The 21,836-nt window shown below is 41.0% G+C and overlaps 1 protein-coding gene across 4 annotated transcripts in view; it reads left to right on the top strand.

Annotated features, from left to right (window-relative positions):
- Nucleotides 1–16,349: 16,349 nt before the first annotated feature.
- Nucleotides 16,350–21,836, top strand: part of ALCAM (activated leukocyte cell adhesion molecule) — a 173,766-nt gene continuing 168,279 nt past the window's right edge. For 2 of the 4 annotated variants that reach the window (XM_038373457.2, XM_043510886.1), the window contains exon 1: nucleotides 16,350–16,575. In XM_038373457.2, coding sequence (XP_038229385.1) covers nucleotides 16,494–16,575 — 82 coding nt within the window. In that variant the 5' untranslated portion in view covers nucleotides 16,350–16,493. The remainder of the gene's footprint in view (nucleotides 16,576–21,836) is intronic. The other 2 variants (XM_043510893.1, XM_038373476.2) reach the window with 2 other exon arrangements.

The following is a 21,836-nucleotide window of genomic DNA, read 5'->3' as shown; positions in this document are numbered from 1 at the left end:
TAACAGAGAACTCTCAGCACTTTCTTCACCATGCACTAGCAAGGAGCTACAAATCATATGAATATTGGTACTAATATTCTTATATCTTCCAGTAATATAAGCAATATCTCAAAAACATAGTTGCCTCATCCACGCCCACAGTAAAGTAGCACAGTTTGATAACTATGGATTTAGAGACAGTGAAGAGTTCAAATAAAGTTTCAGTCTGAATGGAAATTTAAGATTTTATCCAATTACAGAGATGTACATTATTAGAGAATCTTAGTCTTTACTTTTGCTTTACTTTCTTTGTATTACCTTATTTCAAACATGTCGCAAAAGTGGACATGATAGGAAAGCAACGATGCTATGAAAATAAATATTGGGCCAAATGTTGTGATCCTTAATTGAGCAATAGTCTCATTTAATGGGAGTTTTGCTTGGGTAAGGACCACAGCATTTGTCCCACTATGTATTATTAATATAACACCTTGGTAACCATGTAATCCAGATCTGAGGTAATCTAGAACCTGCTGAATAACTTCATGGCCACTGCAGACACTTACTAATGGTAAAGGGAAGTTTATTTAAGGTAGGTGAATCCTGGTTTTCCTATTATAGATAAACTAAAAACAGTTTATAAATGAACAATTGTAAGTGATCTTGTAAGCCTTATAAAATTCAGTAAAAGGAGGAGAGTTTTAATTTGATTACTTAAAGAAGCCTCTCAAAGAAAATGTCCCTGGATTCAGCTAAGCATTTAAGCATATGTTAAATTTAAGATGAATGGGATGGATTTAAGCACAGTTCTTAAATTAAGAGTGTGATTAAATGCTTTGTTGAATCAGGGTCTATCTGTATACAAAATTGCAGCTTGTCTTTGAGCACCGAATTCCCTTAAAGAGTGTTTTGATATAGGCAGATTAATGAAAATTAAAAATCTTCATTTCAAAGTATATCCCACTATATCTCTGTTTCACCATAATCGGTTTCCATTTGCTCTCCAGGAATGTTAATAAGCCTTAAATTACAATAACATTTCAATATACCATTGGAGTCAATTTCAATTAACCTAACCCCTAGCAGAGTTTATGCTAAACTTTATCTCACCAATTGAAGCCTGATGTTTAATAGCAGGATTTGCCCTTTTTGAATGTAATTTTATTTAATTAAATATACTCCCTCCCCCGAAAAAAGAACATCAGCGAACAAAACACATGAGCATAAGATGTAAGAATATATGAATGTGTGCTCCTCTTAAAACTCATTAGAGGTGAAGGCAATAAATGGGATGATATCAATTCTAAATAAATCATTGTTTTTATTAATAACTGATCATTTTTGTATTGAAGTTCATAGTTCTTCTTCCATCAACCAGTAGGGGAGGGGGTTCCAAAGTTAAAATTTCCTCTCTCCCCCACCCTGTCATTATAAATTTTGCCACTACAGTCCCATACATTCAAAGTCCAGCTGACCTCAACACTAGCAATTGCTCTGCTTGGAGAAAGAGGTAGTCTTTCACATAGCTAGAATCCAAACTTAATTATGGAACAATGTAAGCAACTTTAATTGTACTCAGAAACCAGCACAATTTTCCCATCTGTAAAATGTGCATAATGATGTTGACCTCATTTGAAAGGCACTCTGAGATCTACTGACGAGATGTGCTAGATAATATAATTATAATGCATACCACTTATTATTCAGTTAGCTAATATCTGAATATGATGGTGAAACTATCAAATAAATTGTCTGTATCATTCTGCCCTACCTGTGACTTCCACTTAGCCTTGCTCATATGTTTTGCAATAATCCACTCTGGAGGCAACAAAGACAAGTATAATTGTGATAAGGTCCTTATCTTAAAGAAACAATAAATTTTAACCAGACTCAAATTAAAAAGTTATATTTAACCACCAGTACTACCTAAGACACTAAATTGCCTCTCCAAATTGTGTACCACTTTGACAAATAAGGACAAGGGGTAAGACATCCTTAATGATGGAGTAATGAACCATCCACACTAGAGGTGCTTCTTCAAACATATTCACATTATCGCTGTCTTAACTGGAATGAGCTTCAGACAGTTCACCATCATTCAGATCCCACCTCTTTGGTAGGCACTGAGATAGGAGAACGACCACATTTAAGCCTTGTCTACACCTGCGGTGGCGTACAGGGTACAAGCCCTATATGCATAGCCAGACGCCGCAGTAAAAGCCAGACTATCTCCACACAGTGGTGCATAGTTACATGTGTCAGTGAAAGGCTCTGGCAGGAGAAAAGCAGCGTGGAAAGGCTCTGGTGGCTCTCTGCTGCAAGATCCTTTCTCCTCTGCTTCCTTGATGCCAGAGCCTTTTCTGTGGCAGGGAAAGACTCCAGCAGTGGGAAGGAAGAAGGACACTATGCTACTAAAAATAGCATAGATCAGGGAGACCTGGCTTGGATGTGTAGAGATCCCTGTAGGATATATATCATAAGTTTCTAGTGTATTTTAACTTGCCTAAGCAGTGCCTCCCTATCTACACTGCTGGTGGGTGTGCAATATATTTTCTTTACACCCTGGCATAAGATTTGTGCGGTGTAGATACACCCTGTATGGGCTGGATGTAAATGAGATAAATCTGTATGTCAGTCACGAATTTTAACTGCAGCTGGCTACAGACCATAGAACCTAGGCCTTGGAGAGTTTACAGCACTTGCCTCTGGTATACAGAGTGCTACCAGAAGGGACTGGGTATCACAACACTTATGATGATACCATGCAGTGGAGTCAGTTATTCCTTTATCTCTATATTCATCAATTGTGTCATTCTCAGTCCTCTGTGAGATGAATGCTGCTTCAGCACTGCTCCTTTTATTGGGATGAACATTTTGACCACTGCGAACATATGACACTGCTACCAACCCAGTCTGCCTACCTATTTAGTAAAGATGAGCCACCCATGGATTATCATTCTCTATGATATTCTCTCTCAAACTATCACTAGTCCACCAACCAAGAGGTCATGTCAACATGTTCTGCCAATATATCTAGCATGTGAAATCTCCTTTCCAGTACTTTCCACAAGAGTCATGATAGCTGCCTGAATGTAACGAAAGGGCCATTTTCACTGGAATTCATCTCCTTCAAACCTACTTTTAGTATTGCAAATAAAATTTTCAGCTACTTTGATTTTACTCCTCCTACAGTATTTTATTTATTTTAATAAATTTCACACCTGAAATCTCAGCTGCAGAATACTGTAACCTAACAGTATGAACTGGGATTCTATTTTATTGGCTGACTCTTTAATGTAGATACATTTTAAAAATAATATATTGAAATATTACCACAACTGGAATGGCACAGATTAAATAATCCTTTCAGATGTATCCTAAAGATTTTGTTTTTCTTACTTAATTCACAGAATTATTCAGCAAATTCTTATTTATAAAGTATAATCCCTATGATTCTTGACATAGGTAAAAACACAGTGTAAAGCAGTTTAAGGTCAAGAATTCCCATCTCTACCTAAATCACATCAATCTCTCTCTGCTTCAGTTACCCATCTGTAAAATTAGGATAATTATTTCAACCATCCTTTGTCTGCCTTGTCTATTTAGATTGTAAGCTCTTCAAGGCAGGGTGTTTCTCTCACTGTACATTCCCACAGAGCCTCGTACAATGGGATCACAATCACTTTTGTGGTTGCTAATGTGCTACTGTAATACAATATAATTGCTCTCTCAAAATCCTTAACCACATCCCATTTTGCCTTCAATCCTATTGGCACATTGCCATTTATTTAATAATAAAACCTACATTTTCAACATTTCTAATAAATATATCCTTCTTATCAAGGTCTAGTTGTAGCTTCAGAGAAGTCCACTCCAGAAAAACAAGAGGTATGTTCCAATACTTTCCCTTAGAAACCTTTCAGTTTCCAAGCATTCAGAATTTAGATTTGGGTTATAACTTCAGCATGGGCACAAAAAACCAGTTAAACAATGAAAGATCTTGTACATTTTTCAATGAGGAGTATGATAGTTGTTTAGGAAGGTGCCTCTATCTATCTGATGCCCCAACTGGTCATGCGTACTGCTGGCCCCTTCTAGCAGGCCTCCTCTCACCTTGGATATAATGGACACATTGGAAATAAGCAGCTCCTTTTACGTAGATAGCAGCAGGTCTTTCTAATCTGAAAGTGCTAATGTAGCAGAGTCAGGGGTAGACAGATCTACAACAAAGTTTGTAAGGCAGAAATTATAATGCTGGAACATTAGTCACTGGATTCATTTACATAGTTCTGCATGAGGCTAGATTGAAAAAGCAACATTGCTTTCCTGCTGATTCCCCTCCCCCCCCAGTTAATGAATTAAATCTCCTCATCTTAAAAGAAATGGCTGCATCAAAAGATTTGCTTTTTCCATCAGTGTAGCAGGGAAGAAACTGCTAAGCAGGACAAATGGCAGGATTTGAGGTGACTCCAATCATAATTGCCAACCATACTGATTTAGGATGTATAGTATCAAATTTATGCTAGTAGCACTACATATTAGTGGAAATCTGGTGTCATACCTTTTTCTTAATGCTCCCTATTAGCATTGATGACACTACTTAGGATATGTCTACACTACAGAGCCTATGCCAGCAGGTAGATGATCAGGGCTGGATTTAGGGGCAGGTGGCCACCTTGGGAGCCGGGCTTGGGAGGCGCTTATTTCAAGGTGCTGTTTTTGTTGTTAGCGACAAAAGGGAAAACAGAATGTTTGAAGTGTTTCAGGTATTCCGCATGTGGATTCATTTTTCACTAACCTCCTAGAATGTTCTGGACTTTTGTAGAATCTTGTGGAATTTTCCAGACTTTCTGAGAATTACATTTTCCTCAAACCTCCTAGAATGTTGTTAGCCATGCCCTTGCGGGTATAAGGGGTGGGATGGTGCCAGTCAGTCAGTGAGATATAAGAACAAAGTGAAGTGAAGTGAGAGCCCAGCTGCGATATTGTGAATCTTGTTTTATTGTATAATTGTGAAAGTGTACTTGTGTTTTAAGACTTGAAGACTGTAATTAATGACTAATAAAGGACATATTTAATGAGACAGTGGAGATATTTACCCCTATCTACCCAACAATATAAAAGAAATAGTTACTTCTTTTGCCATACTTGACGTGTAATGTTTGATGACTTTCTAAGACTGCAGAACATAGACTTTTGCTCTCTCTCTCATACGGTCTGTTTTCCCTGTAGAAATAAAAGATGCCAACGAAGAAGACTTCAGGAGCTCAGTATAGAAAGCAAAAAGATCAGTTGCAATCTAGTTTACAGCAAGAGGTGAATCTGATGGAAAAATATCTGAAACAGAGTAACATAGACCGGGCCATAGGCAATAGCAACTGTTACAGTGTAGAAGAAACTGAGGAGACAAGTGTAAGTGTATGGTAGTCTTATTACTAAGGAATTAGCAGATTTACCTGAAGACAAGGAATGGAAATGTGAGGAAAGTGATAGAGAATCATCCAGTTTTCATGGTGGAGTAAAGGAGAGTGATGACAAAGAAAAAAATCTGGTTTACATGAAAGAGAGAGAAATGATAAAGAGGAATCAGCCTTGCATGATGACAGAAACAGCAGTGAGAAAAATTGCACACCACAGATTGATACATCAGATGCTGCTTTATGGCCAGCAATCCTGAACTCTGCCGATATTGATCATACAATTTTGAATGGACCAGGCAAAGTTGAGGATGTGACATTTCCACTAAATGAGCAAAAAAGTGATACTTCTCAAAGTCATACTGTGAAAGAGTACTTAATAATGGTGAGAAACTGAATTGATATTGGCTAGTTTACTCAAAATCAACTGACAAAATGTTCTGTTTTTGTTGCAAAATATTTGACAAGAATGTCAAATCATTGCTTGTGCTTTCTGGGTACAATTATTGGCACAATTTAGTTGATGCTCAGAAGCAACAGGAAAAGTCACCCAGCCATTTTACGGCCTACTCCAAATGGATGGAGGACGAGTCAACGCTCAAACTCAATAAATGCATAGATGCAGAAATCCAACTCATTATTAATGTAGAAACCCAGTATTGGAGGAAGCTGCTCAAGCGTCTGATCTCAATTACCCCCTTCCTTGCAAAGAATAATTTGGCTTTCCGGGGTCATTCATTAAGTTGTTCACTGAACCTAACAGTAATTTCCTCAGTTTGGTAGAACTCCTTGGGAAACATGACGAAGTCAAGTAGTTTGTAAAGAAGCTATGGATCATTACTGCACAAAACAATTCAAAACAAATTGATTGACCTTATGGCAAGGAAAACACAAAACAATTCAAAACAAATTGATTGACCAATATGACAACATATTGATGCAACTTGGCAAAGCGAAGTACTACGCCATAATAATGGGCTGCACTCCTGACATTAATCACAGTGAAAAGAGGACATTTATAGTAAGATTTGGTGACAACGAGGATGGCTGTATCCAAGTAAAGGAACACTTTATTTGTTTCTGGTCTGTGGATGACTCTACTGGAAAAGTCCGAACAGAACTGTTTATGAAAGTTTTCAATGAGAATAAAATAAAGCTTCAGGATTGATGTGGCCAAAGCTACGAAAATGGCACAAACATGAAGAGAAGAAACGGTGTCCAGGCAAGGATTCTTGTGCTGAATCTAAGAACTTCTTTCATGCCTTGTGGCTCCCATTGCCTCAACCTGGTTGTGTCAGATGCAGCATCATCTTCTTTAGATTCAGTATCTCTCTTTGGAGCACTGCAAAGGAGGTACATCCAGTTGTCAGCATCAAGTATCCATTGGAAGAGCCTCATGGATAATGTTACAAATCTGACCACGAATTTGCTAAGTGACACTTGCTGGGAGAGCTGCATTCACAGCATCAGGCCAGTGAGGTTCCAAGTGACTGAGGTTCACAACACTCTGATGGAACTGGCGCAATCAAGTATAGCTAGGCTGGAATAAAACACAAGGTGCAAAGACTTGCAAACCAGATCACTGACTTCAAATTTCTGGTCTCAATTGTGGTTTGGCACAATATCCTGTTCCAAGTAAATGTTGTAAGCAAGGCATTACAAACTCAATCATCGCGACCGCTACTACTTTGATGAGAAGCTGCCTTGATTTCTTTGTGGCCCACAGAAACAACGGATTTGAAGATGCCATCACTGCTGCCAAAGAAACGGGGGAAAACTTAGGAGTTGAGTCTGTCTTCAAGAAAATTCGTATTCATCAGGAGAAGAGATAGTTTGGTTACAAGGGCAGAGATGAGGAGATGGGCAGCTTGGAAGAAAAATTCAAGAGGGAGGTTTTTTTTTTGCTCGCTTGCTGTTATTGCTTGAGTGTCCATCGAAGAAAGGTTCAGACATACGAAGCACCATGAAAAGACCTGGGGGCTTTTGCATGACATTAATAAATTGCAGTCAGACAGGAAAACATTCTTGAACAATTATACGGCCCTTCACCGGACACTGACACCCTGGGGAATGTTTGGACATCAGTGATAAAGACCTCTATGTTGAATTGGACAACATTCATCACATTTTGCTACACAGGAAGCACTCTCAACTCCAAGCTCTCCAATTCATTCATGATGCAGAGCTTAAGGACACTTTTCCTAACGTGTGGATAGTTCATGCTGCCAGTCACAGTTGCGAGTGGTGAGTGCAGCTTTTTGAAGCTCAGGCTCATCTTCCATCGATGATGGCTGATGAGAGACTGACATCACTTGCTATTTTATCACTTGAAAATGCCACTGGCTAGTCTTTGGATCTCTCCGACGCTGTGCTTCCGTTCATAAGAGCAAAGGTGAGAAAAGCGACCTTTTGATCTAAAGGACTGTGGTTAACATTTGAAGGCTGTCTCCTGCTGTAACACCATTTAATACTGGTCCACCCAATGTTGGTGCACAGTTCAATTTCTTGATGTTAATATGTTTCAGTTATTCTTAATATTAAAAAGTTTCTATAAGCTTAGAGGAAATGAATTTTATTTGTTTATATATGGTAGGAATAAATACAGATTTACAGATCCTAGCATGCAAATTTATCTTATATGACAGAGATCATGCATGCATGCAAATCATGCATCAAAGTCGTGAAATGGGCTACAAATACAATAAAAAACGGTATTCAAAAGTTTAACAAATGGAGGGGGGGCACTCAAGACGCTCCTTGCTTGGGGCACCATTTGGTCTAGGGCTGACCCGGTGGAGGACATTAGCTTATGCCATCATAACTCTCAGCATAGCTGCATTTACACTGGAGAGATTTTCAGCATAACCACATCTGTCAGGCGTGTGGATTTTTTCACACCCCTGACCAACGTAGCTATGCCAATTTAAGTTCTATGTGTAGACTAAGCCTCAGCCTATTAGTTCTTATTGTGCTGCATCAGAAGAAGGACCTTCTTTCAATCACTGACAGGAAATTCTTCTCTTCAAAGAAGCTGAACTCTGCACTGTGGTACAGCCAAGATACCGGTGGTATTAAACACTAAGGGCTCAATCTTGGATCTCTAGCCCAACTACTTTGTGTCACTCAGGCAATGCAAAGGTCAGAAATCTGTTCTAAAGGTGCCACCATGGACTCCCCCTGACACAGGGGAAGCCTCAAGTGGTGTACAATAGGTATAATTGGCTCCACCTCCTCCAAATAGGTGCTCTGGCACAGGGGCACTGGACCTACTTTAATTAAAGGGACCAGCCTCCTTATGTCAGTTGCTCTAAGTATTCTGATTAGAGTTGATGAAGGACATTATTATAATTACAGTGGTCATCACTTAAGGTATGTGTGCCACACTCCACATAGGATGCATTGGCATGAAAAGTGGGAGGAGAGCAGAACCCAGAGTTTCACCTTATCTTTGGTTTTTGCAGCCCTTAAGATGCTCTAAATTAAACAAAAGGGCATTTCAGCCTTCAGCAATCCCAGGCTTAAAGCCACCAACTCCTCTCCTCAGCAATCCAACGTATGAGCTCGGTGCACATGAGGATTTGGCCCAAGTGGCTTCTGCCGCCCTTACATGGTATAATCCCTTATTCCATAAGTAGTCCCATTGGTTTAAGTAAAGCAAGGGAACAACATGAGAAAAGGTGACAGAATATTGCCCTGAACATTTTTATTTCCTTTTTACAACCTGCCCTTTCCTTCTTCTTGTCCCCGCTTCATTTTCCTGGTTGCCATTTTGTACTTCTAATCCTAATCTTCCAATTTTATCTTCTATCTTCAGTTTCCTCTTTATTCACAATTCACATTTCCTGTCCTTTCATGTAGTCTTTGTTTTAATGCTTCTCCTGCTTTCCTCTGTGGACTTGGTGAGAGTCTTTCTATTGACTTCTGTGGGCTATGAACCACACCCTATTCCCTTGCCTTACTCTCCATGTCCTGTACTTTACAGCCCCCCTCCTCCAATCCATCCTCTCTCTCATTCCCTGTGTCTTTTCACAATGCTAAATGCAATGTCTACATCACATGGATACCTGGCTTTTTCTGCATGAACCCCCGATTAGTTTCTAAAATTAATAATGAGGGCACTAAGTACCAGTGATTTTGTACTAACCCCTGTATACAACTTATATCTAGTCTACACCCTCTGAGTGCCTTAGCAATACCAACCTAACACCCATTGTAGACACAGCTGTACAGACAGAAGAATGCTTCCATTGATGCTGCTACCATTGCTTGGGGAGGTAGTTTTCCTACACTGAAAGGAAAGCCCCTTCCATCAGCATAGGCTACAGCTATAAGAGAGAGTTATGGTGGCATAGGTACATTGACCTAGCTCTGCCTACATAGTCCAGACATACCCTTACTCTAGAACTACAGATGACCCATGCCTGCTAATGGTGGGGAGAGGGCTGAGTGAGGGCTGCTGGCTTCGGCAGTATAAGCCAAGCAGCAAATCTAAGGGGGGACCTGACCCCATACACAGCCCCCCCATGCCACCTCAGTCTATAATATTCCCGTTCTTCATTACCTCTGTCTTGCTAATAAAGTTTAGACACATTATCAAGCAGCATATTAAGTCATTAGAGCAGAAGACAGAGTCAGGAACTCTGGATTCTGTTAGACAAAAGTTTGCTATCACAAGGCAGGGCTTCTCCCAAACTTGAAAATGATCCACTGCTACATGCAGAATTTCTTCTAGGCAAGGTTTTTGTCCAAACATGCAAACAAAAATGTTCCTCAGCTAACCCTTTACATTTTAGGCTCCCACTGTCTCCCCCCCGCCCCCAAGGGCTTTAGCAATTCTACTACTCCTACAGCTTCCTAGCCTTCTCCAAGTTAGTTCTGTCCCTCCTTGAAATGCCTTTGAAGCCTTTATAGCCCAGGTGCAGCCCTGCCCCCTTAATTGGCCCAACTGTGAGCACCGGCTCTGCACAGGGGCACTGGACTGACTTTAATTACAGGGGCCAGTCACCCTGGGTCAGTTGCTATACAAGTATTCTGATTAGAGTTGATGAAGGAGATTTTTAAAATTACAGTGGTCATCACTGAAGGTATGTGTACCACACTGTTACCTTTAAAGCGTGACAACCAACATGTTTTTCCTCACCAGAAGAGAAATCAGAGATATAAGTCAAACTTTAGACCAAAATCTGGAGTAGCCTCTGTCAAAAAGTTCTTTAAAATAAGTTTAACAGAGTGATTTAAAAGGAAACAGTTATTTAAATCTATCCAAATGTAATTCATTAGTTATGAATCACATTTAGCAATGCAGGACAAGGTCAGATTGATTGAGGGGAAAAATGGTATTATTTAGATGTAAAATCACAATGGTTTAACATTACTAAGCCAGGTATCTTATCCTTTGTATCCCCAAAATCTTTGATTTGGGAAAGCAATATATAGCCAATTCCAGGTTTCAGAGTAGCAGCCGTGTTAGTCTGTATTCGCAAAAAGAAAAGGAGTACTTGTGGCACCTTAGAGACTAACAAATTTATTAGAGCATAAGCTTTCGTGAGCTACAGCTCACGTCATCGGATGCATTTGGTGGAAAAAACAGAGGAGAGATTTATATACACACACAGAGAACATGAAACAATGGGTTTCCATTGGATAAACCCATTGTTTCATGTTCTCTGTGTGTGTGTATATAAATCTCTCCTCTGTTTTTTCCACCAAATGCATCCGATGAAGTGAGCTGTAGCTCACGAAAGCTTATGCTCTAATAAATTTGTTAGTCTCTAAGGTGCCACAAGTACTCCTTTTCTTATAGCCAATTCCTTCTTTCATCTCTGCCCTCTTGCATCACATAGGCTTTTATATAAAAAAAATAGCTGCCCCCTTCCTTGTATACCCCCTAGATAATGGAAGAAGACATTTAGACAAAGTCATATGTATCAGCTCTAGAAACTCTGCTTATGTTTTACCTCTTTGGCAATTGCTTTACAGAAATTCAGGGAAATTACATTTGAGATTTGACAAATGATTGACAGGTGGCTAACAAGACAGGCAAATTCACAGCAGAGCCTAAAAGAAGAGTTTGCTAGGCTTGGCACTTTGCTTTTGCATACTTCTTTGTTAAGATGTTTATCCACACCAGGCCCCATTGGGTTATTTTCTATTGCAGTATGTACTTGTACTCTTGTATCTTCCTTTTCTGAGGTAAGTTGCAAACTCTTTTAGTCGTCCGCAATTTATCTTTGGGTATCCTCCTTCCTCCCCCCCTCATGCTTTGTGTAAACTTACTCTCATCTGGAGGCATTCTGCATATTTTGAATATAATGCAAATGTCATGTCATTTTCAAGAGACAGTTGTAAAGCATAGGTTCTTCATTTAACTCATCAAAAAAAAAGTGTATTGGACATGACTGACAAGAAAATAAATTTGTTTTAGGAGCTCAGATACCATATTGATGAGTTTAGTATAAATACCGTCATCCTTCTGCTGAGGATTTTTAGTAGGTCACTTTCTTCATTGGAGGAGAAATTGGTAACAGAGACTCAGGGTATTTTCTAGTGTGATTTAATTATTTGCCAAATGTATGTAAGTGTCCCATTTACTTTGAACAAGGGTAGCCAGAACCGCAGGCACTTGCAGAAACTCCAGCTAAGATACCAGTGAGTCAGTCCTGTTGCCAAGAAACCGCTCCATTCTCTCTCACACTTGGCCCAGTCTCTGTTTTTAGCAAGTTGTCTGTTCATCTCTCTCCTGCTTGAGTTCAATACTTTTCACCTGAGATATCCTTTAACCCACAGTCACTCTCCCTTGGTCACACACAACTTGTATTCCTATATCTAATGGACTAATTCAGGCAGACCTGGGCATTAACTCTCCCCTTTGTGCAGCTGCTATTCAGCGCAAAGCAATCTCAGATTAATCTGACTATATACTCAGTGTTCAGTGCAGCTGGCTCCCTTCTGCCTGGGTTTGATCCAAAACCCATTGAAGAGAATGGAAAGACTTCCATTGATTATAGTGTGCTGTGGGTCAGGCTCCTAAGGCCAATTTTTTAAAGGTATGTAGGCACCTAAAGATTCAGGCAGGTGCCTAGTGGCATTTTCAAGACAGCCTGGGTGCCAAACTCCCAATACCTTTTAAAATCTGCCCCCTAGTCCTTATCCAAACAAAACAAAGTGTTTAACCCACACAACCCCCCTAAGGGCCTTGTGAGTGCAGCTGCTATAATCAGCCATCATGGATCCCATTTATGTTAACCCTTGCTATGGAGAATTTCATACTGAGTATTTACAATAATATTTCATGAACCTCCTGAATTATCACCTTTAGATAAAGTAGCTGAGGTAGATGTACAAAAAGGCATCTAGAAACAATTAAATCCTTAACTTGTAAAAGTAAAATCCAACATGATTACTCAATGCATAGTGAAAAATAAACATAACAATGTTCTACAGTACTGAAAATTAAATATTTGCCCTATAATCTACTTACAGTCTTAGCAATGGAAAACATATTCTGCATACCACCTTTGGGAATACTGAACCATAATGGCATGCACTGTTTCACTGACATTACATTTATTATAGAGTCCTAAAGTTTATTCCCACTAAAAACAGTGTAGACAATGGACTTGATTAGAATTTAATGGATTAATAGGGTTGTGTGGTGCTCTCCCCAACAATATTCTCTATTATTATTACTAGAAATTTGCTTGTCAAAAGTCAGTGTTTTATTCACTTATAAACTGAAAGTGATATTTCAGATTAACAAACTACTTTATGTTGCATAATTCATCATGAATGGATTACATCATTAATCCGTTTCATCACATAACTGCAAAAGGCATGGTTTGATCAGATTAAATATCTATCAAAGAATTTTCTCTGTTTGTTCTACATATAACTATTTCTCACAACAGAAAAATTTTAAAATAGTAATTAGTCTGGTTTTGGACAGATTTTATTTGAGAACATTAAAACATGCAGTTTGCTATTTTTTCACTAGATCAAGGATTCAATTCTGCTTCCATTAACTTCAATGGGAACAGGAGTATGCCCCAAGTATATAACTTATTTTTTCACAAGTCTATTATCTGCCACCACTGTATTCAATATAGGAATTCATTATCAACCACAAAAATCAAGGATATTTAGAATATCAAACCAAATAAAGATATTTCTAAGCATAATCTTGACAACATTTAATCACATTTAAGTTTCTTTTAAGGTATAAAAACATTTGAGTAATCCCACTTTGAGTCATTTTCTATTTACTCAAACCTATAACAACTTCTTTCACATGAAAGTTGAAAACACACAATGACCTTTGAAGAGAAAAGCCCAAATAGTGAGGGAAATCCAGAACAAAGCATGCTTCTGTATTAAATTTTGGGCCCTTAATAAAAATCATAACCATAAGTGATTACATATCTTGAGTATTTTTGACAGGTAGTGATCAATGGCTCCATGTCTAGTTGGCAGCCGGTATCAAGCGGAGTGCCCCCAGGGTCGGTCCTCGGGCCAGTTTTGTTCAATATCTTCATTAATGATCTGGAGGATGGCGTGGACTGCACCTTCAGCAAGTTTGCAGATGACACTAAACTGGGAGGAGTGGTAGATATGCTGGGTAGGGATACGACACAGAGGGATCTAGGCAAGTTAGAGGATTGGGCCAAAAGAAATCTGATGAGGTTCAACAAGGACAAGTGCAGAGACCTGCATTTAGAACAGAAGAATCCCATGCACCGCTACAGACTAGGGACCAAATGGCTAGGCAGCAGTTCTGCAGAAAAGGACCTGGGGTTACAGTGGACGAGAAGCTGGATATGAGTCAACAGTGTGCCCTTGTTGTCAAGACGGCCAATGGCATTTTGGGCTGTATAAGTAGGAGCATTGCCAGCAGATCAAGGGACGTGATCGTTCCACTCTATTTGACATTGGTGAGGCCTCATCTGGAGTACCGGGTCAGGTTTTGGGCCCCACGCTACAAGAAGGATGTGGAAAAATTTGAAAACGTCCAGCGGAGAGCAACAAAAATGATTAGGGGACTGGAACACATGACTTATGAGGAGAGGATGAGGGAACTGGGATTGTTTAGTCTGCGGAAGAGAAGAATGAGGGGGGATTTGATAGCTGCTTTCAACTACCTGAAAGGAGGTTCCAAAGAGGATGGATCTAGACTGTTTTCAGTGGTAGCAGATGACAGAATGAGGAGTAATGGTCTCAAATTGCAGTGGGGGAGGTTTAGGTTGGATATTAGGAAAAACTTTTTCATTAGGAGGGTGGTGAAACACTGGAATGCGTTACCTAGGGAGGTGGTGGAATCTCCTTCCTTAGAAGTTTTTAAGGTCAGGCTTGACAAAGCCCTGGCTGGGATGATTTAGTTGGGGATTGATCCTGCTTTGAGCAGGGGGTTGGACTAGAGGACCTCCTGAGGTCCCTTCCAACCCTGATATTCTATGATTCTATGACACAAGTTGCATAGACTTCAGAATAAAATAGCTACAGAATACCTCAAGGACAAGATGTAAAGTTCCTCAACCTGTGTTTCTGTGGTTTGACTGAAATCACTGGTTATACATTTCTTTTTCACAATCCAGGGTGTCTCAGCGTCCTGCAGTTTGGAAAGAAAAAAACAAGAGGCATCAATTTTATCCTACTTGAAATTCAAGGCGTCTCTGTATGTGGTAACTATATTTTAAATATGTCTACCTTATTTTGTCACTGTGAAAATTGTTCTGTGGATATTGAAAGCATTTATGGAATAAATTGGATGAGTCTGTGTATATTGGTTGTGGGAGTTTTTGTAGAGTTCAATTTTTGCTGATCACTTCCTTGTGATGAAAAGATATATATGACCGTTGCTGGTTTATATTTCACTATTAGAAAGTCCCACTGGGGTAAGCACATGGTGTGAATTATGCAAACTTTTATTTTGAAGGAATTAAAGAGGCTTGTTTTGAACTATGATGATGATCATGTTTATCATGAGCCCTGCAATAATAATGTAGGTTTATGTTTCCCATTGTGAAACAGAATCACTGCTTGCTTAGTCCATTAAAAAGGACATAGCAGAAATCGCTCTTCTTGCATTTCATAACTTTGAACAGGAGTCTTTTTTTTTTTAACTTTAGATTCAGGTCAGCTGACTCATCAGAAATGATGGTAATACTTTCTTTGTCACTTTTTGCAATGAAAATGTGTGGAGTCCCTTGCAGAGTCACCCCTACATTATTTTGAGTGATTTTTGTATACTTTTTTGCTTTAATTTTGTTTGGGGGGAGAGGGTTAACGTTGACCTATTACTGTTTGAAAACCGGTGGTTGACAGAACAGGCAATTCCTCCTCTGGGGATTGTTTATTTACTTTGAGAAGTATTTACATTACATTTTTCACTTATAAACAAACTGACACAAAGGGAAGCTGTAAGTAACTATGAGCGTTTGCAAGAGGCTAGCTGGAATAGGTCTGCCACTGGCATTGTGAAGTAGCCCCGAAGGTGGTTTTAGGTACCTGTCATTTTCTTTCCTTTTTAAAAATAATCCTAATCATTAAAAAAAAAAATCCATGATTTTAATTCGTTTCAGGGCCTATGCCGCGGGAGTCGATGTTTAGACAGATATTTGGTGCAAGGTTCCCCAACACAAGTTCAGTTGCAGGGGCCTATTCTGGATCTGTATCGTAATGCACAGAGAGCTCCCAGCCCCGCTCAGCTTCTACGGGATTGACACTCCCGCCGGAGCACGCGCCGCTCCCGGGCTCAGGGTCTAAAGCCCCGCGCAGAACGAGCCCCCGCCGGGCGCAGGTGCTAAACGAGCTCCCCCTCCCCCGCGACACGCGCCGCTCCCGGGTTCTAACGGCCACAGCGCGCGAGGCGGAAGGGGGGGGGAAGGGTGAGTAGACGGGGGGGGGGCGTGTCTTCTGGCCCGGCCCCGCCCCCTCCCCGCTCTCAGTCCTGGAGCGCCGCTCGGCTGCCAGAGGGAAGCAGCCACCTGCCCGGCGCAGAGCTGCTCGCCGAGCCGCCGCGCGCGCCTGCCTGGAAAGTTACCGAGCCGCCCGCGCGGGGAACCCGCCGCCGCCGGGAGGAGCAGAGCCCCGCGGCCAGGCGGGATGATGGAGACCCCGGTGGCCTCCGGCTCCGGCCTCCCGCTGCTCTGCCTGCTGCTGCTCGCTGCCCTCTGCCTGCGGCCAGGTGAGCGCGGCGCGCAAGGCGGGGGAGGGCGCGCCGGGGCCGGGGGCCGGGGGCCGGGGCCGGGCGGCTGTCAGTCACCCGCCCGCCCGCCTCTCCCGGGGTGCAGCGCTGCCCTCATCGCGCCCAACTTTAGGGAGCAGCCGGGGAGGGTGAGCGCAGCGCTTCCCCCCGGCGCGGCTCTGTCCCGCTGCTTCTTCCTCTTTTCCAGCCCCCCCCCCTCCTCCTCGGGGGAGGGCGTGGGGTGCTGGCGTAGGGAAGGGGGGTGGGGGAGGTGTCGGTGTGTCCTCCCCCTCTCCTGCCTGGGCGGGGGGGGGGGGGGCGATCACTGGCCTTTTTACAGTGTCTGTTGCGTTGTCCCCTCTTTACCAAATGGCTGTGTAGGGCTGTTCCCCCCCCGCCCCGGCGCACGTGTGCCCCCTGGCTCTTGTCACGTCGGCTCTCTTGGCTTGCGAGCGTTACATCTGCCCCTTCCGCGGTGACAGCCGCGCGCGTCGGTGCCCGGGGGGAGGAAAGCGATGACAAAGAGCGGGCCCCCCCCCCCTCGCCCCCCCGGCTTCTCTAACGCTGGGCCCTCGCGGAGCATGGTCCGGTGGGTTGTCCCGTGAGGAGCAGCCCAGCCCGCGCCACTCCAGAGCGAGCCCTCGGCCCGGGGTAGCTGCATGAGAAGCCCCCCGGGGGAGAAGGGAGGCGGTGACTGGGGTGGGCTCCCACCTTCCTTGCGAAGTCGCGTTTCTGGTCGCGCCTGAGCTAGTGGGAGGAGGTGACCTCGCCGGCAGTTATAAGGGAGGCTAAAGAGATGAGGGTAAACGGCGACGAGCCGGTTTCTTGGCGGGGGGGGGAGGCCGGTGCCATTCTGTCCACACCATTACGTCTTCCTAAAAGCGAGAGATGCAGTCGGATGGGGAAGAATGCAAAAGAAAAACCGTCGGGCTTGGCGTGTAGCGGGTTACGCTTTCCGTTTTCATTGCACGTCTGCCTGAGCGACAGCCTTAAACTTTCCAACCGCGGTAGCTCGCCCCTTAAAAAACAACGTGTCATTGGGTCTGTTTCCTCCTCTTAGGAGGGGATGCATTAGTAGCAGAATATGCAACTCCGAACGAATGCCACTGATTAATAATATCAACATTAACAAATAGGCCACCAGCGAGTAACCCGCCGTCGCCTTCGGATGGCTTCTCTTTAAATGTTGCCGGCTTGAAATAGGGAAACAAGGGACGCGATTATACAGGGGGATACATTGTATGCGGTCTGTTCTTTGCATCTCTTTTTTTCAAAGGCGCGATCGAAACCCAGGAGGATAGTCCAGTGTCAGAGTCCGGATCTAAACTTCCATAGCAGCTAAATACTTTGATCGGACCTGGCTGTGTGAATGAGGTTGAGGGACTGCCACAGTAGAGTCAGTTCAAAGTCCGGGTATTCCGGCTGGGTAGTGTTTAACAGGTGTTTGATTAGATTGAGATGACAAATCAGTTTCATGTGTGTAAATTTCCCTTCTGAGCGCTTTTTTTTTTTTTTTTTTTTAGGCATTAGGGAAGTAGGAACACATGGGAAACATTAAGATTCGCTTTAACTGTCTTGGCTGGGAGGTGTTTGTTCTTTTTTTTGTCAATATTAAACATGAAAACTGAAGTCTAAGGAAAAGCTGTCAAGTGTGTGTTCCGCATTCAAGATAGCGCGTAAAAAGAAAAGGAGGACTTGTGGCATCTAGGAGACTAACAGATTTATTTGAGCATAAGCGTTTGTGAGTACTCCTTTTCGTTTTGCGGATACAAACTAACACGGCTGCTACTCTGAAACCTGAAAGGTAGAGAGTGTCTCATTATTCTTGTAGAAAGAGCGTCAGCCTGTGGTCACATTTTGTATTGCTTTAAGAAACAGTCTTTCTTTTGTGTACTTGCATTTACAGCAGTCAAGAGATTAGGGAAGCGTTGCCGTGGAATCACTGTGTTTTCAGGACTAGGCTCTACACTTTGGCTCTACGCTTCGCTCTCTAGTTACCTATTTACGCCTACTACTCCATACAGGAAGTGGAAAACAAGAATAATACACTTCAGTATAATATTATTTCTCTTGCATTATTTTCATATTTGTCTACTGTTAATTTCCTAAGGTGAAACAAGTAGCTAAACAGAGGCAGCAATGTATAATCTTAGTAGAAGTTCTGTTTTTAAACGAGTGTAGCAAGCTATCCTTCGAAAACAAAATCTTGAACTATATTGCAGTTTTCTGCCTTAGTAAATCATTAAACACTGTATTTAATGATTGCCAGTCTTTAAGTAGCAATGGTATAAAGCTTACTGGGAAACCAATTACTCTTTGATTAAGAGAGACTCTCCAGGCATGATTGAGAATGATGCTCACCTTGTCTCTTGTGCTTTATTGGAGAGTAGGCTAAAACTCTCTGAAAGGGACAGAGACAGGTGTTTGTCCCTAACATGGAGGTGCTTCATATCATCCTGTTGGGAAAACTTTTAGTTCAGAATGGTCTTTTCTGGTGTTTTAAGAAAAAGTACATCATGCCATCAGTAAGAATTTTTTAAATTGCCCTAATAATACTTTGTGCTATTCTTATTCCCTCTTCTCTTGTCTCATAACGTCAATTAACCTGCAGATACGGTACCTGCAGAATTATACTAATGCTGGATGGAAAATGACCAAGTGCTGTCTAAACAGGTTAAAGCTGTTATCCACTTCTCTAGTTTGCTGTGCTTTTCTGCCTCTCTTTCTCCCCCCCCCCCCCAGTTCACTTTAACTCAGTTTGAAACACAAGTAGATACATGTGGGTTTGTGGTGGGGGGGAGATGGGATCAAAATTGGTAGGAAAAAGCTTAGCTCCCCTTCTTTCAGGATTGAAATACAGGGAGGAAAAACCTAGTAAATGTATTTAATTTCTAGTTTATTTTTAAAACAGTAACTTAGTTTGAACACTTTTTTTTTTTTAAAAAGCTGTTATAACTGTAAAATTGCTTTGCCATTGTTGCTAGCATTTTGGTATTTCTATTTGTTATCCTCAACCATTTTATTGTTTTACTATTCCCAACAAAAAATTACCCTGCATGGTTCAGTTATTGTGTACTGCACCCTCAAAGTAATCTGACTCTTGAAAGCTCCCAAATCAAGTTGGCACATGCATTAGTGTAAATATGCGGATGTGTAAGATTAAAAAACCCTATCTGGTATACGTGGTGTTTATAAACCTTCCATGAATATTTTAAACTTAATGCTGATCCTTATCAGTATTTAAACTTCATTCTTTATGGAATAAACTGTGTTATGGGACAGACTGCTTCCTTCTTTACCAAACACTAATTATTTAAATTAATATTTCTGCTTGGTCCTGTCTACCTGATGTTTGTTAGAGTAAGTTTTCTAATCTGAAATGGCATTTTTGTGTTGCAATTTAAATGAAAATATTGGGATGTGGGCTCTTTTTGTTTTTGTTTGTTTGTTTTTTTTTTAAGTGACATAGGTCCCATAATTTGAGTTCACTTCAGTCTTCACAGTCCTTTCTTTTTTTTTCTGGCAGATGATAATGTGGTTGGTTTGTTTAAGGCTGGATTCTGTAGAAATTATGGTCTGTTAACAAAATGCGTTTGATATTATTACATTGTATGAGTTCCTGCTCATATGATTATTCCAAAATTAATTGCTGATCTTATTCTTCTACAGTGTATTTTCCTTTTCTTTTACTAGGCCAGTATGAACTTCAGATTTTAGGACTGAAGTCACAAACTCCCAGTGCTGTAGAGATTCAGTTTTATGCACTGTGTGTGTGAGTGTGTGTGTGTGGGGTGGGGGGTGTATTTATTTTTATTTTAGCTGAATACACACATCTAACTAGCTCATCAAAAATTAGCAGTTGCTCATTAAATTTGGAAACTGTTTGCCTGGCTTAAAAACTCATAATTATTTTTATGCTTTGGGATGACAAGAAGAGCAAGCTAGAAAATCTCTTGATAAAAATCTTGGGAGGCTCTTTTTAGAAGGGTTTGGCAGTAACTTTGGGGATTCTCCTTTTGAGGGTTTTTGTTTGATAGGATAGGAGATGACAATAGAAATCACTCATTTAATCAGAGCAACCTATGAACTTTGCAAAAAGAAAAGGAGTACTTGTGGCACCTTAGAGACTAACAAATTTATTAGAGCATAAGCTTTCGTGAGCTACAGCTCACTTCATCTATGAACTTTGTGATTGAGGGGAAAACAAAGTACCTCTTTCCGTTGTGTATGGCATTTCAGACCCAACCTTTGCTTTTGTTCTATTGCAGGAAAAACTACATTATATCCATATTAATAATTTTCTTGACACATCTCAGCTACTTCCAGGGTACATAATTTCTCCCCTCCCCCCCAAATCCCCTAAAGAATAGCAGCTTTTATTTTTTAACACCTCATATTCCTTTTGCCCGAAAGTCTTCACTCACATTTAAACTTGGTCCACAGTAATACCATAAGCTGTCTGTGGTTTGCATCAAGAGTATTGATTGGCTTTTCTCATCCTAAAATTTGGGAGAAACCTCTGAACACTTTAACATGATATATATGAAAGGAAAAACAATTTAAATATTTTGCACCTTACATAGGCGACAGTGTTTCAAGAGTGATTTATATCCTTTCTATTTTATCATGAAGATGAAACATTTTCAAAAACAATGTCTTAATATGGGTTGAATGGTTTTTGCAGCTCACCTGTGTTAGATGCTGCAAGAAGTGACCATGTTGCCAGATCTGGTTACAATATAGAACAGAAGTTTCCAACATGGTTAAAATAAATCTTGTTCTTGTAGTGTAGACAGCACTGAAAAAAAGTTAGTTTTGCTCACCAATCATACTAGTGCACAATCCAGGCACACAGTTAAACAGCACTTAAGTCCCATCAACATTACCAGATTGAATAGTGTTAATTGTGTTAGAAGCTAAAATGTTGTGATTGGATTCCCTAACATATAGCCTTTTTTGTGTATGTGGTATCTTGCATCTTCTATAGTTTTATAAATCATATTGCAGCCATTTTATTGTATGGCTAACTCCTGTCTTTAGTGGGATTAGAAAGGTACCAACATTGTTTCTAGAAACATACTGTTTTGAATCTTCATCATCAGGGTTAACACGGGGTATTTATTGTGGTGATAGGACTATTTTTAACAAATTGTAGTGTATATGTAAACCATGAGCCCAATCCTGTGAGAAAACTGAGCATCACAAGTGAGTTGCCAAGTGTCCTTACCTCTCTTTGGGTATGTCTACACTACAAAATTGGG

This window comes from Dermochelys coriacea, chromosome 1 (genome assembly GCF_009764565.3).
Source record: "Dermochelys coriacea isolate rDerCor1 chromosome 1, rDerCor1.pri.v4, whole genome shotgun sequence".
Taxonomy (NCBI): domain Eukaryota; kingdom Metazoa; phylum Chordata; order Testudines; family Dermochelyidae; genus Dermochelys; species Dermochelys coriacea.
Note: the sequence above shows the minus strand (reverse complement) of the source record. Positions and strands in the feature narration are given on the sequence as shown.